This window comes from Oryx dammah, unplaced genomic scaffold, assembly GCF_014754425.2.
Source record: "Oryx dammah isolate SB20612 unplaced genomic scaffold, SCBI_Odam_1.1 HiC_scaffold_27, whole genome shotgun sequence".
Classification (NCBI taxonomy): Eukaryota; Metazoa; Chordata; class Mammalia; order Artiodactyla; family Bovidae; genus Oryx; species Oryx dammah.
Genome location: NW_024070211.1, coordinates 10392144 through 10409006, shown reverse-complemented (window position 1 = coordinate 10409006; position 16863 = coordinate 10392144). Strand labels below are relative to the sequence as shown.

Below are 16863 nucleotides of genomic sequence, written 5' to 3'. Positions count from 1 at the left end.
TTGTGAAATCAGAGTACTGGATAAAAATTATTGCTTACATACATAAAACTCCCTTAAAAGCAAATACACACGTACACACAAATATGTATTTAAGGCCAAAAACTATTTGACTTTTGAGATCTCTCATACCTAGTTAACAAAAAGTGTCAAATTTACGGCCATTTGAGGCAATAACGATTGCCTCAACACAATTATGAGTTATCCATAATAGAGACACAAACTCTGGATTAATCTGGAGATATCTCGACATCACTCTACAGTCGGCTTAGTGACTTAACTGTCACCTCACTGGAGAAGGTAATGGCAACCCACTCCAGCGTTCTTGCCTGGAGAATCCCAGGGACAGCAGAGCCTGGTGGCCTGCCGTCTATGGGGTCGCACAGAGTCGGACACGACTGAAGTGACTTAGCAGCAGTAGCAGCACAGCATCTCTATTCATTTAAATAGGCAAAGAAAGATGAAGCAACTTAAAAGAAAAAGAGAACTTGGACCTTCAAGGGTAAAAACTGAACAGCAGCTGGTTAGGGGGAGGACCGAAGGTCAATAACTAGACGCTGAAAAAAATCATCCTTTTGCTTTATGCGCTTGATTGCGGGGCTTTATTATGAAGCCTGTCTACCTCTGACTCTGAAATTGACTGAAAAGTGCCCATGAGGCGCCCGAGTTCGAGGCAATCCTCCCAGGCAGCACCCGACTCTGGAGTTTAGTCCCAGGTGGGGTAGGAGGTCCCTAAGTCTGAAGCCCATCAGATCCTGGCGGGGGTTGGGAGAAGCCAGCCCAAGAAGAATCTCTGGCGCCGCTGGTCCAGGGCGAGCCGGGGACCAGGTGTCCCCTCCCCCGACCTCACGGGGTCCGAGAACAATCCCTCACGGTTGCTAAGCACCCGGACACGCCGGCCGCAGGGACCTGGCCGGGGCCTGGGTCTCCCCCACGTGCCCCGCTGTTTCCCGGCGGGGCGGGTGCGGCTCCTCAGCTAGGCGGGCCTGCCACGCCCTGGCCAGGGGACCCCGCCGGGCGTCCCCGCAGAACCGGGAGATCCGGGCCGCGCCTCGAGCGTCCCAGTTCCCGGCCGCCGCCCCAGCCCGCGCACCTTGCACAGCTGCTGCCCCTGAGACAGCGCCTCGAAGGGGAAGCGCTGGTGGCACTTGGTGCAGGCGTAGAGCGCCGCCATGTCCGGCCCGGGCCGCGCTCACCGCCCCGCCGGCCCGGCCCGCCGCTTTATCTGACAGTCTGAGGCACAACCTGGCGGCGGCAGGCTGCGGGCTGCTGCAGGCAGGCGGGCCCTCGGGTGCGAGCGGACCAGGGCGGGCGCGGCAGCGCTAGATGCCCGTTCACTGGTTCATTTCGACGTCTATCAAGGAGAAAGGGACGGAACACAGAGCTTCTTAGGACTCTGATTCGGTCTGGACTGGAGTACGCCACTTATGACGCGCGCGGCCTCGATTATGTAAAGCGCAGTCACGCGGGGGCGCCGCTGGGAGGGACGGTCTCCCGCCCGGGACCTAGGAAGCGCCTAGGCTCCTCCCACCTCTCTCTCGGCTCCCGCCCTCGCTCCTCCTCTCTCCGCCGCAGGCGCAACCGCGCCTCTCGCGATACCTTCGCAGAGTTGTGATGTTTCAGTTTCCATGGAGTTGCCCTTTGGTAACGTGTTGTGCTGAGTGCGGTGCGTTGTTGAACTAGAACACGGTCGTCACTGCGAGCCTGAAGAAGATTGCGGGTGGGGGGAGCGGGCGGGGGCGGCGCTTGTGAGAAAACAAGCCCAACCTCAGAGCCAGAGGTCCCTGCACGTCCCTCTAACTCGAAAAAGTAGCGTAAGCAGGAGAAACAACTTAGACGAATGCTCTCTGAGACTCCTAAAAAAGAGGGACCTGGTCTAGGGTCTCTGACCTCCAGAGAGAAAGAGAAGCCCCAGAGAAAGCACCCCTATTTTGTGGAAGAGGGGTGCTGATCCCTCAGAAAGGAGAAGACAGATACTAAAGCGAGGCTCTCCACTGCTAAGAGTTCTTGTACCCTCGAGGACCCCTCCAAGTGGGATGCAATTGGCCTGAGGCCTGCTCTCCACTGTGTCTTATCCAATTGCACCCTCAGTTTGTATCTCTCGAACAACCATCTGGCATTTCCTGGTTAGATCTGGCCACCGGAAAGCAAGCCCCATCCTTCCAGCTACTCTGCCTCTTTCCAGTCCCCACTTCCAGTTCCCAGCCTGGTGCATCTAGGGGCTGTCCAAGGAACTACAAAGTTTTTATTCTTGAGACTGGCAAAGCTTCCTGCAGTGCTGACCTTTCCAAGTCGCTGCTTCATAGCTGCTCTGGGGCTATTACTTTTGACTCTGCCAACCACCTGAGCCATACTAATGGCAGTTTTACCTCATTGTGCGGGTTTGTTTTTTAGTTTTAAACAACCGAGGGCACGTTTATAGCTTATAAATCCCGCCTCCACCAAATTTTCTCTCTTTGATACCCAAATCCAGCCCCCTACTTGTGATTTTGCCGAAAGTTGTGTATTTTTTTAAAACTATGTATTTATTTTTGGTTGTGCTGGGTCTTGGTTCCTCTGCGCAGGCTTTGTCTAGTTGCACTGGTGGAGCCTCCTGTCGAGTTCTTCCCATTACGGTGGCTTCTCCTCTTCCAGGGCACTGGCTCTAGAGCACACGGGCGTCAGTAGTTTCCGCACATGGTTTCAGTAGTTGCAACCAGTAAACTCTAGAGTATGGCTCAATAGTTGTGGTGTAGGGACTTTTAGTTGCTCCTCATCATATGGAATCTTCTTGGACCAGGGATCGAACCCATGTTCCCTGCATTGGCAGGTGAATTCTTAGGCATTGTACTATGAGGGAAGTCCTAAATATGTGTATTAATCAACGATTTAAACTCTGGAGTCAGAACACTAAGGTGCAAAATCAGTGCTCCATGCCTACTGGCTCTATAACCTTAACCTTGTAAACTTCTCACCATGGCTGAATTGCTCAGAGCCTTACTTTTCTCAGTTGTAGAATCAGGTCGTTGTGGGGATCAAAAATTGCAGCTGGAGGGGAAGAGGGGAAGCTGCTTCATGGGTAAGTGGTTTTCCTTTGGAATGAGGGAAATGCTTTGGAACTAGATATGACAGGGACACAGCAGGTGATTAAATAGTTAATCCCACTAGGGGATATCAAGTGGAAAAAATATGGGCAACCCCTGTAAGTTAATGGTTACTCAAGAGAGCAGATTTGCTTAACAAGAGAACGAACCATGCAGCAAGAGGCACAAGACCTGCCCTAAGCAATAAGACAATCGCGGCATTAGACCCACCTACTTCCCAGTGAGCTCTGTAAGTTAATGATCTCTAAGACATGCTCTTTGCACATGTAAAAACAAAACAAAGCAAGTTTGTGGACCTAGCTTAACCATGTAGGGACAAGAAAACTTCCATGTTCAACCTGGAGGAGGAACTGATGATGAAAACATGACGTGTACTCAAGAAAAACAAAAAAGCTCCCCTCTCCCCATTTTTCCTTTGATTATAAAACTGTAGCCCAGTAAGTTCTCAGGGTGCAGCATTGGTAAGGCTACCCACTTGTAAGCCTTGCAAGTTTCCTATTCTAATAAATCCCTTCTTATCTATCACTTTGTCCTTGCTGAATTCTTTTCTGTACCAAGACATAAAGGACTATGGTTCCAGAGGGCCCCCGAAACACCACCAAATGGAGCTCACCAAACATTTTCAGATAGAGATGTTGTGCCTCACAACGCATAACATTGTGAATGTATTAATTGCCACTGAATTCTTCACTGCTCACACACATACTTCACACTGGGGTATGGGCCTTGCTGTGTTTCTATCGCCTCCAGTTCTGATCTCCACTGTATTATTTACAAGTTTTGCAACTACCTATTTACTTGCTATCCATCCGCATCAGACTATTGCATCTGGAACAGAAACACTAAACCTGGGTCCTGTATCCTTTTCACCCAGTGCACGGATAATCAATTCACTCAACAAATATTTAAGTATTTGCTATATGCCAGGCTCTGGCTTAGGCACTGGAGATACACTGGTATATAAAACTGATGTGATCCCTACACTTGTGAAGCCAACAGTCTAGAGCCAGAGACAGCTAAATGGCAAGGACTGTGAATGAAAAAAATAAAAAACAGAAATGCTTGCTGCAGGGATAAAGAACAAAATTGAGGGGGAAAGGAAGGAGGAGTCACATGGGTAGAGAAGAGATCAAGGAAATTTTTTCTGAAGAGATGCCAAAGTCTGAAGTTTGAGGACTTAGACATATGACTTGGCCAAGAATGTTCTGGTCAGAGGGAAAGGTTATGATCTTGAGGTAGAATATTGCTTGGCATTTCCAAGAAATGGAGGAGAGGCCAGTATAGCTGGAGCTTAGTAGGACAGAAGGTAAGTAGAGAGGTCAGCAGGAGTCATCAGGGGCCAGATGTGTAAACCCTGTAGACCTTGATATGGATATGATTTTTTTCTCAAAACGCAGCATATGAAGTATAATACGAAAGAACTCATAGGCAGTTTTTAAGCAGAAAAGTGACAGAATTCTCCTTTTTGAAGATTTGCCTGGCTTCTATGCAGAGACTAGACTGTGGGGGCCAGCGTAAATGCACAGAGGTCACTGAGGAGGCTATGGCAGTCATCCAGGTAAGAGGTGAGGATGACAGGTTTGAGGATGACAGTTGAGATAAGTGAAAAGAGTCAAGATACATTTTGAAGATAGAGTCAACAGGACTTAGAGATGGACTGGATTTAGGAGGTGGTGAGAGAAAGGGAGAGATTATAGTCTATGTGCCCGGTTGTGTGTGGATGATAGAATCATTTCCAGCATAAGGAAAGACCAGAAGAACAGGTTTCAGAGACAAAGCCAAGAGTTTTATATATAAATAATTAAAGTTATTTATTTTTAATTGAAGGATAATTGCTTTATTGTGTTGGTCTCTGCCAAACATTAACATGAATCAGCCATAGGTATATCTATGTCCCCTCCCTCTTGAAACTACCTCCCACCTCCCTCCCCATCCCACCCCTCTAGGTGGTTACAGAGTCCCGGTTTGAGTCCCCTATTATATTTCTTTGGCCACAATTTGCCTCTTGTGGGATCTTAGTTCCCCAACCACAGATCAAACCTGGGCACCTGGCTGTGGGAGCTAGAAGTCCTAACCACTGGACCGCCAGGGAACTGAATTCCCAGGAGTTTTATTTTTGACATTCAGTTCAGTTCAGTTCAGTCGCTCAGTCGTGTCCGACTCTCTGCGACCCCGTGAATTGCAGCACGCCAGGCCTCCCTGTCCATCACCAACTCCCGGAGTTCACTCAAACTCACGTCCATCGAGTCCGTGATGCCATCCAGCCATCTCATCCTCGGTCGTTCCCTTCTCCTCCTGCCCCCAATCCCTCCCAGCATCAGAGTCTTTTCCAATGAGTCAACTCTTCACATGAGGTGGCCAAAGTACTGGAGTTTCAGCTTTAGCATCCATCCTTCCAAAGAACACCCAGGACTGATCTCGTTTAGGATGGACTGGTTGGATCTCCGTGCAGTCCAAGGGACTCTCAAGAGTCTTCTCCAACACCACAGTTCAAAAGCATCAATTCTTCAGCACTCAGCTTTCTTCACAGTCCAACTGTCACATCCATACATGACCACTGGAGAAACTATAGCCTTGACTAGACGGACCTTTGTTGGCAAAGTAATATCTCTGCTTTTGAATATGCTATCTAGGTTGGTCATATCTTTCCTTCCAAGGAGTAAGCGTCTTTTAATATCATGGCTGCAATCACCATTGCAGTGATTTTGGAGCCCCCAAAAAATAAAGTCTGACACTGTTTCCCCATCTATTTGCCATGAAGTGATGGGACCAGATGCCACGATCTTCGTTTTCTGAATGGTGAATGTTATGTTTTTGACATAGTAAGTTCTAAATGTCAATGGGACATCCAGAGGGGGACATTGTGTAGGCAGTGGCTCTAGTCTGTATATCTCTAGAGGGGAGACCTGGGATGACCACAGCTTGGAGGAAAATGATCCACATATATGTGGTATTGAATGCCTGGAGACTGGATGGTATTACCCTGGAAGCCTAGAGAGAGAAGATAGCAGTGCTCCTTCCTGAGTCAAGAGGAAGTTCATCCAACAGAGCTCTGGTCAGGAGGAGATGTCTGCAAAGGAGCCATGAGCAAGAGAGTTCAGAGATGAGAGTGGTTTCACCAAAGCCCAGAGGAAAGCAGGGAGACCTCACTGAACAGTGTCAGCTGTTGTTGTGCTTAGACACTCAGTCGTGTCTGACTCTTTGTAACCCCGTGGACTGTAACCCTCCAGGCACCTCTTTGCAACCCCATGGACTGTAACCCTCCAGGCACCTCTTTGCAACCCCGTGGACTGTAACACTCCAGGCACCTCGGTCCGTGGGGATTCTCCAGGCAGGAATACTGGAGTGGGTTGCCATGCCCTTCTCCAGGAGATCTTCCCAACCCAGGGATTGAACCCAGGTGTCCCTCGTTGCAGATGGATTCTTTACCAGCTGAGCCACGAGGGAAGTGAGGGCAGTGACTGATGCTTCCCGAACTAATCTGAACACACACCTGTGTTTGCTGAATGTCTAGCTGGTCAAACCTTATCCCTTCTTTCCTTTATCGTGTCTCCCTCCTTGTGTCTTTGGATTTGTCCCTGTGGGAGCAGTAAGAAAAGAGAATATTTCTAGCAGGATTGTTCACACTAACAGAAGAAAAGGGGCGGGGGGGAATAACCATAAACAGAATAATGGATATCTGAATTGTGCTGTGCTTAGGGTATTATGGAAGTACACGAGAGGGGACACTTAGCTTCAATGAGGTCAGCTCTCCTAGAATGTCACTGCTTGCCTCCTATTCACAGTCTCCTGAAAATCTTCATGCTAAGGAGGTGGTGTAGGTCCAGGCTGGAAGAGGGGGAGTTGATAAAAGTTGAAACTGGCTTCTGTTATCAGGTGTAAATTCATGATCCACAAACTCAGACATAAAACTTTTCTAAAAACTGAATTTTAATTTCTTTTGTTAAAAGCTAATTTTAAAAATTTATTGAGATATAATTGACATGTAACAGAATTTAATTTCTATATTCAGTTCAGTTCAGTCGCTCAGTCATGTCCGACTCTTTGCGATCCCATGAACCGCAGCACACCAGGCCTCCCTGCCAGGGTCCAGCCCCGGTGGATCCAGGGTAGTTCGAAGTGGGGATGGTGTCGGCGTCTAAAGATTAATTGTTTAATTAATTAAAGATATAGAGGGAGATTAGGAAGAAATAGTGTAGTAGGAAAATAAGTGGAGAAAAGAGGCTGAATAACTAACTTGGTTTATGTGGAGAACCAATGAAACCCCGAGACAAGGGGTTTGCACCACCTACGTAGGCCACAGGCGTCTTTCCGGTCTCCCAAAGGAGTGGAGACACAAAGTGTCCCCCCGTTCAGATCTCAGAAGCCCAGGCAAAGTTAGTAGGCTTGGCGAGCCTCCGCGCTCCAGATGGGAATTCAGCCAGAAAAGAAGAGAATGAGAAAAGACCACATGGGGGAAACCAGTCTTTCCAGGAACTGGTCCGTTTCTTTATTTCCCAGGTCTGCTTTTATACTTTTTGTTATACATAGAGATAAATGGAAAATACAAAGTCACGCGGGGTCAGCAGTCCTGACCCTTATTGAAACCACGCTTTCTTTCTGCATTCCTTCCGATATACAAAGTTCTCAGGTGATTTACATCATCTTCTGGCCAAGAGGCCTGCTAACATTTTATGATCCTTTCTGATGATGATTAGTCAACCAGAAAACTTATTTTCTCCAAAGGTGATTTTTCTTAAGTCAGGCACCACCCTTCGAAGGCACCAGATAAAGTTGCATTCCTACAGGGTAAAGGTGCAATGGGCTATAATCAAAGAATTTAGCCTAAGATCTAACGTGATTAGTATCAAGGTTAATACTTATTTCTCCTATATGCCAGTTATATTCATGTGTATAAGGGGCAAGGGATATGGAGGCTTAGCAGCAAATATTGGCTCAACAATGAAACCCTCCACTGGTATAATTTCTAACAAACTTGCTAATACTATACTAATAATTTTCTAATTTCTCAAAAGAATGTGTTTTTAGGAAGTTTAAAGCATCTCTTGCCTCTCACAGTTGGGAGGCTGTGAACAATTACATGTGGCCGGACAAACCTGTCAGGGAGGCTAGAGAGCCATCAGAGGAGTTTTTGGACTGAAACACTCTTGTCACGCCCAGATTTATTAACTGGAGTCCTAAGTTAACTCCTTTTCAGAGAGAGGTGGTGGGGGATAGCCCCCTGTATAATGTCAGCAGTGTTAGTGAAAGCATAATGCAGTAAGGTAGGCAGACTCTGGTTTTGGGGGTAGATGCTCGAGAATCTCCAGGAGGACCCCTGAGGCTTGATCCCGCCTTTGCGTATTGTCAGGCCTCCTTCCTCATGACCTTTGCATGGACAGAAGAGCCTGGTGGGCTACAGTCCATGGGGTTGCAAAGAGTCAGTCACAGCTGAGGAACTAACACTTTGACTTTCGCTTCCTAACCTGGCCCTTCCCATCTGGTGTCATCGTCCATGTGGCTTGCTGCCATGTTCTCCTCTTCATGTCTGCCAACAACATTGCCACACCTACTCTGCTCAAGGCTACCATAGAAAATGTGCCACTGTCCTCTGTGCCACCCTCAAGCACAGGGAATCACATCCATCAGCTATTCCTTTTCTACTGCTCCCGGATTGGGTTGGGTGTGGGGACCTAGGGTAAGCCTGGGCTGCTGTTACAAGGAGAATGAACAATCACTCAGCAGCTTGAACAAGATGGCAGTTCCTTTTTCTCTTATATAATTGTAATGGACTGAATATGTCTTCCCAAAAGTCATATGTTGAAACCTGATCTGGAATATGATAGTTATTTGCAAGTGGAGGCTTTGACAGATGGTTAGCTCAAGAGGCTACCCCATCACCAAAGGGATTAGTGCCCCTGTAAGAGAGGCCCTGGAGCGCTTCCTGGCTCCCTTCACCGTGTGAGGATCCAGAAAGCACATGTCCTCATCAGGCACTGAATCTGCCAGCCCCTTGTTGTGGACTCCCCAGCCTACAGAACTGGGAGAAATAAATCTCTCTTGTTGACTAGCCACCCAGTCTATGGCCTCCTGCTGTAGCAGCCTGGACTAACTAAGACGGTCGTGGTCAAAGGACTCACACTCCAGGTCATCTAGTGGCCGTGCTCCCTGTTGTCACGCAGGCACCCAGGTTCCTTCCCCTGTCTGTGTGCTTGAGGCTGGTTCACGTGGGGTTCAACCAGCAGGAAAAGGATAGAGTCCTGGGAGTCCTCCCCCTTTCAGTTAACAACTGTTCCATTTTCCCGGTTGTTTGGGTTAAAAAATTTCATCCTTGACTCCTCTTTTTCTCATATCTCACAGCTGGTCTGTCAGTAAATGCTAGGTATCCCTCACTAGTTGCATTCCTCTTCTCCAAACTCAGAAACCAGAAGGACACAGATAAATATTTAGAAGTGTCCTTCAGTATCGGAGACTTTACAACTATGGCTATCCTTAGATCTAGGTCCTATGTTTTAGGAGGCCTTACATATATACCAGGTTTCCCCAGTGGCTCAGCGGTAAAGAGCCCATCCGCAGTGCCGGAGCTGCAGGAGATCCAGGTTCGATCCCTGGGTGGGGAAGATCCCTTGGAGGAGGGCATGGCAACCCACTCCAGTATTCTTGACTGGAGAATCCCATGCACAGAGGAGCCTGGTGGGCTACAGTCCACAGGGTCACAAAGAGTCAGATGCGACTGAAGCAACTTAGCATGCATGCATGCATATATCACACACACACATCAAATAAAGAACATACAAGTGCCTCTGATTGTCAGGTTCTGAAGTTCAGCACCAGCACAGGACAACTTATAATCATAAATATCTGCTCTAGGACTAGCGCCATTCAGTCCCCAGGGAATGCTTCTAAAATCTCTTGCCCTATGTCCTCAAAATAAAAGTTGACTGTGTTGATTGCTGTAAGGTTTACAACTTGTGTTCCTGCCAACATCAGAGACAGACACTGCTTCAAAGTCTGGGGAAGATTGAGAGTTAGAAGAACTTATGCAAGAGAAACAACAAATTGGTTGACTTGCCAGATCCTTTCTGATAGCATGAATGTAGTCATAAATCCTTGCATGACAAAACATTATTTACCAGTAGTGCCCAAGTGTCCATTTTCTTGCTTCTCTTCCAGTTTCAATTCCAAACGAGAGGTCCTCATAAATAACCTCGGCAAGCACAACAGCTGCTCATGGCAGCAAAGGGAAGTTTTCCAGCTAAACAAGTCATATTACTCATCTGGGCTTTCCTCATAGCTCAGCTGGTAAAGAATCCACCTGCAGTGAGGGAGACCTGGGTTCAATCCCTGGTTTGGGAAGATCCCCTGGAGAAGGGAAAGGTTACCTGCTCCAGTATTCTGGCCTGGAGAATGCCATGGTCTGTATAGTCCATGGGGTGGCAAAGAGTCAGACACGACTTTTACTTTATTATTCATCTGTATATATATACATATAGATCAAGATTGTATGTGAAGCATAGTACCAGTTCTTTCTATTAGCATTTTCACAGATACTGAACAGTAAAATGGTAGAATTTTTCTTTAAAAAAAAAAAAGATTTGATAAAAATCTTCCAAAACAAAATGTATCAGCTTTCAATTTTGATTTAAAATGTTATAGTAAAAAAAAAATATTATAGTAATAGTTATAGCTTGCTTTTTTATTTGTATTTATGATTTAAATCTTCTGGAGTAATTTTTAAAAAGTTAAATATATAAGACAATCTTAATTTAAAATTTTCATATTTACTTTAGTTATTTTTATGAAAATATATGCAAATTTGTGTCTTCTGAAAATAATTACATTTTAATTATTTTATATTTTCTTTTTAAAATTTATTTATTTTTAATTGGAGGATAGTTACTTTACAATATTGTATTGGTTTCTGCCATACATCAACATGGATCAGCCATAGTACATATATGTCCCCTCTTTCTTAAACCTCCCACCCCATCCCACCCTCCCAGGTTGTCACAGAGCATCAGATTTGAGCTCTGTGGGTCATACAGCAAATTCCCACTGGCTATTTTATACATAGTAATGTATACGTTTCAATGCTATTCTCAATTTGTCCCACCATCTCCTTCCCCGGCTGTGTCCGCAGGCCTGTTCTTTGTCTGTGTCTCCTCTGCTGCCCTGCACATAGGTTCATCGGTACCATCTTTGTAGATTCCATACACATACATTAATATATAATATTTGTTTTTCTCTTTCTAATATACTTCACTCTGTATAATAGGCTCTAGGTTCATCCACCTCATTGGAAGTGACTTAAGTGGATTCCTTTTTATAGCTGAGTAATATTCCATTATATATATATGCCACAACTATTTTACCCATTCATCTGTCAATGGACATTTAGGTTGCTTCTATGTCCTAGCTATTGTAAATAGTGCTGCAATGAACACTGGTGTACCTGTGTCCTTTTCGATTACATTTGAAAATAGTGGCTGTTCTCCATAGTAGCTATATCAACTTATATTCCCACCGACAGTGCAGGAGGGTTGCCTTTTCTCCATGCCCTCTCCAGCATTTATGTGAAAACAATTACATTTTAACTTTAGTTCTTTAGCTCAGAAGTTAGTAAACTTTCCTATATAGGGACAGAGAGTAAATACTTTAGGCCTTGTTGGCCGTTACAGTCTTTGTCGTAACTACTCTGCACTGTAGCAAGAAAGCACCCATAGACAATATGTAAATGAATTAATGTGGCTGTGATCTTATTTAACTTATATGCAGAGTACATCATGAGAAATGCTGGACTGGAAGAAACACAAGCTGGAATCAAGATTGCCAGGAGAAATATCAATAACCTCAGATATGCAGATGACACCACCCTTATGGCCGAAAGTGAAGAGGAGCTAAAAAGCCTCTTGATGAAAGTGAAAGAGGAGAGCGAAAAAGTTGGCTTAAAGCCTAACATTCAGAAAACGAAGATCATGGCATCCAGTCCCATCACTTCATGGGAAATAGATGGGGAAACAGTGGAAACAGTGTCAGACTTTATTTTGGGGGGCTCCAAAATCACTGCAGATGGTGACTTCAGCCATGAAATTAAAAGACGCTTACTACTTGGAAGAAAAGTTGTGACCAACCTAGATAGTATATTCAAAAGCAGAGACATTACTTTGCCGACTAAGGTCTGTCTAGTCAAGGCTATGGTTTTTCCTGTGGTCATGTATCTATGTGAGAGTACTGTGAAGAAGGCTGAGCACCGAAGACTTGATGCTTTTGAACTGTGGTGTTGGAGAAGACTCTTGAGAGTCCCTTGGACTGCAAGGAGATCCAACCAGTCCATTCTGAAGGAGATCAGCCCTGGGATTTCTTTGGAAGGAATGATGCTAAAGCTGAAGCTCCAGTACTTTGGCCACCTCATGCGAAGAGTTGACTCATTGGAAAAGACTCTGATGCTGGGAGGGATTGGGGGCAGGAGGAGAAGGGGACGACCAAGGATGAGATGGCTGGATGGCATCACGGACTCGATGGACGTGAGTCTGAGTGAACTCAGGGAGATGGTGATGGACAGGAAGGCCTGGCATGCTGCGATTCATGGGGTCGCAAAGAGTCGGACACGACTGCGTGACTGAACTGAACTAAACTGATCTGATAAAACTTTATTTACAAAAATAGGCAACAGGTTTGATTTGGCCCACAGGTTATAGTTTCCAAATGCTGTCAGGAAAACACAGATTATGTGAAAAAGAGTTTGAAAGGTTTACTTAGTTATTTTTGGCTGAACTGGGTCTTCATCGCTGTTCTCCAGCTTTTTCTAGTTACAGCGAGCAGGGGGTGCTCTTCACTGTGGTGCCGTGGCTTCTCTTGCTTTGGACCACAGCCTGAGGCTTGCAAGCTTCAGTAGTTGCCTCAGGTGGGCTCAGTAGTTGTGCTGTATGGGCTTGGTTGCTCCTCAGCATTTGGGATCTTCCTGGATTAGGGATCAAACTCATGTCCTCTGCACTGGCAGATGGATTGTTAACCGCTAGACCACCAGGGAAGCCCTATGTGAAAATTTTGACTGTGAAAAATCGTTAGTAATTTTGCTGAAACAAAATCAAGAAAAACACATTCTAGGTGCGCCAGTACCCTTCAGTCCCCCAGAAACAGACCTGTAGTTAAACAAGTTGGATTTATAACTCCCAACAGTGAGGGAGAACACCTACCACTGGAAATCACGGGACGTTTCAGAGAGTGTTAGGATCCTGTTATTGGATCCCAGGTTGAATGACTTGGGGAAAGGTCTGAGAAAGTGAGGGACTGCTCCAGGTTAGATGTCAGAAAGCAAAGGCAATTCTGTGGTTGAGGGTATAAATTTGACCTATAGAAGGAGGAGACTAGCACAAGGGTAAAACTAGCTGGTAAGAAGTACACTCGGACTTCCCTGGTGGATCAGCAGTAAAGACTCTGCCTGCAATGCAGAGACCTAGGTTCGATCCCTAGGTTGGGAAGATCCCCTGGAGGAGGGCAAGGCAACCCATTCTGGTATTCTTTCCTGGAGAATCCCCATGGACAGAGGAGTGTGGTGGGCTACAGTCCACAGGGTCGCACGTCAGACTCGACTGAAGTGACCAAGCAGCAGCAGCAGTCACTCATTGTAGCTAAGGGGGGTTGTTTGATATTTTATGGATGTCACAGTGACTTCGTTGGCTATGCTTAGACAAAATATAAAGTGGCCTTGTTTTGTCTCATTTAATCATGGTCTCAGAGTAACTTCGTCTGAGACTGCTATTCAGTGTGGTCACTTATGTTCAATACCATGACCTAGCTGTGAGGGCTAAGCCAGCCTCCTCTTTCCTTTTTTTCTTTCTTATATGCGCTATGTGGTTAGTCGCTCAGTGTCTGACTCTTTGCGACCAAATGGACTGTAACCCGCCACTCTCCTCTGTCCATGTAGATTCTCCAGGCAAGAATACTGGAGTGGGTTGCCATGCCCTCCCGCAGGGTATCTTCCTAACCCAGGGATTGAACCCAGGTCTCCCACATTGCAGGCAGATTTTTTACCAGCTGAGCTACCAGGGAAGCCTTTCTCATATGGAATAAATACATAATAACTTATTCATTGTGTATATACATATATTTTATTTATTATCTAAATATTTCCAGTCCATCAATAGAACACCTAGATATGTATTATGATAATTTAGTCATTTTAATAAGCTATCGGTTATATAAAAACCATAGTTTTTCCATATATATTTTTCATTTTGTCATTATGAAACTATGCTTGTTAAAGTATGAAGATAGAAAATGCCTTAAATAATAGATTTTTGTCTTGATTTAGAGTTTTTAAATATTTAGACATCAGGTGGGTGAGCTTCCATTTACAGCATTGTCCCAGGCCCTGTAGAAGTGGGTGGTGAACCTTTTTATTAATCCCTCATCAGACTCAAGGTGAAATGACTACTATCACATCAGAACTTACCATCCAAGCTCAGAAACCAAATAGATTCAGACAGTGAGGGATAGTCAGGATACTTTCAGAATTCAAGCACTTCTCACACCCCTGTTGTCAAAACTCTGGCCCAGTTAGACTCAGTTCAGTGGCTCAGTCCTGTCCGACTCTTTACGACCCCATAGACTGCAGCACACCAGGCTTCCCTGTCCATCACCAACTCCCAGAGCTTGCTCTAACTCATGTCTATAGAGTCAGTGATGCTATCCAACCGACTGTGGCCCCAGTCATTTGCATTTCTCCTCTGGGGTGGTGGGCTTTGTATTATGTCAACTCAGCTAAGCTGCAACTATGTTTCCCAGAGTTCCTTTCCTTATATAGTTTTGGGTGACAATTAGCCCCAGAGGGAGATTTAGTCAGGCTCTAGAAGGTGAAATGAAGCTGCGGCCATGCTTATGTTTGGACGGCTTCGCAGCTCACGCATGTTTTCACTGATCTGCTGCCCACCTCCCCCATCGGTGTGAGGCTGCAGCCGGGCCACAGCTCCTCCAGCACGCCCTTCCTGCCCAATCTCTGCCTTCAGCTTCTCCAACTCCAGGAAGTGTTGATGAAGGGCACCAGTTTCTCTCGCTGGTCATCATCAAAATTGGAGACGTAGAGGTGAGGAGAGAAAATGGCGGGGGGTGGGGGGGTCTACAGATTCCATTCATCTTCATGATGCCAATTTGACCTTGCCCTCCACCATTTTGTGTCCACCTTTCAGAACACCCATCATTTAGGACTTACCTGCTAACTCCTAGCCCATGATCAGATACACAAGCAACAGCTGTACATAAACTGTGTAACCAGCACCCATAATTGCACATGGTGAAATACCTCTAACAAATGCCTTCTTCTTATCATTCCTAATGGTTCTGCTTCTCTGATGGAACTCTGATGGATACATCTGGATTATTGCAACTGACTCCTAACTGGTCCCCTCGTGTCTGTCCTTGCCTTCCTGGGCAGCCAGAGTGATCCTGTTAAAACTTTTCAGACATGTCACTTCTCTGCTCAAATCCCTCCAATAGCTTCCCATCTCTAAGTAAATGCCAAAGTCTTTCCTGTAGCAGCACAGATTCAGTTTAGATGTCTCCCAGAAGTCTGTATCCTTGCCTCATCTCCAAACTTGATGGGCTGCCTCAGCATCATCAGGAGGCAAGCGCCAGCCTTTGGCATGAGCTCAGTTAAGCCTGCTGCAGTAGGAACACCAGAAGCTTTGGCACTCACGACTGGCCCAGGCTCTGGCTTTCCCAGCAATGGGCCAGTGGAAGGAGTTAACACAATTCCAAAGTGCAGACTGTTAAGACCCTGTTGGCAAGTATAAGACTAGACAATGAAACATTGCCGACATATAAACTCCTCACACTTCTTCCTTACTATGGACTATTCCAAGACATACTGGTTTCATGTGACCTCACTGAAGAGATTTGTGTGACTGAGCAACTGACCTTGAGTTTTGTGGAGCTTGGGCTAGCTAAGTAAAGCACTTAGCTTGTATTTCTTTCCTTCCTTCTCTGTTTCACTTCTCTTTTCCCCCTCGCTTTTGCTTCCTTGGGATTACAAACCCCAAGGAAGCATCAACATACAATCTTTGATTCAGGCTTCATTTTCTAAGGAATGCAGGCTGATATTTAGTGCCCGAAGAGGTTCTAGAAAACAGACCTTTGGGTGTGATTTTGTAGTTGAATTTTTCACCCATGTGAAAGCAAGAGGGATCTCATTGCTGGTGGCAAATGGAGTGATAATAACTTTGCCCTTCAGTTGGCATCACAATTAGTAAAGCTTTCACTTGTGGTGAAGGGAAGGCTACATGGCGAAAAAGCACAGTCAATCACGTTTTAAGTGGCGGAGTTGCGAATGTCTCTACAGGTAGTGTCCGTAGATGTCCTAGATCAGTGCCAAAGTCCTGATAGGGAAAAAGTAAGGCCCTGAGACCTGGGTTAGGAACATCAGGGTAGACTAACCTAGGACGCTTTACCTCACAAGTTCTCCTGGGTGGCAGAAGCAGCTCCTGCCCTCTTGCTAAGGAATAACAGCTTCTCCTTATCTTGAGACTATACAATAATCTCACATGAAGCAGAACCCTCATAAGATATTTGTTCTCTTCAATACAAATGTCATTCCCATCACACACTCAAATAACTGGAGTCAGTTCCTAGCAACTCCTAAGTGGAGAGATTTAAGTGCTGACCCAGGAAAAATGAGCTACAAATCAAAGGAACCGAAAAGTCTAGCAAAAACATATGTGGGAGTGGTCTTGGGAGTTTTAGACATTGCAGTAGGAGGCAGGCATAGCAGAATGTCAGACTGGCTAACGGGGAATCCATCACCATGGAC

The 16863-nt window shown here is 45.8% G+C and overlaps 1 protein-coding gene across 2 annotated transcripts in view; it reads right to left on the bottom strand.

The window, feature by feature from the left end:
- FAM76A (family with sequence similarity 76 member A) overlaps window positions 1–1410 on the bottom strand; it is a 34196-nt gene extending 32786 nt beyond the window's left edge. For both annotated transcript variants that reach the window (XM_040229823.1, XM_040229824.1), the window contains exon 1: window positions 1091–1410. In XM_040229823.1, the coding sequence (XP_040085757.1) occupies window positions 1091–1171 (81 nt within the window). In that variant the 5' untranslated portion in view covers window positions 1172–1410. The remainder of the gene's footprint in view (window positions 1–1090) is intronic.
- Between the last annotated feature and the right edge of the window lie 15453 nt (window positions 1411–16863).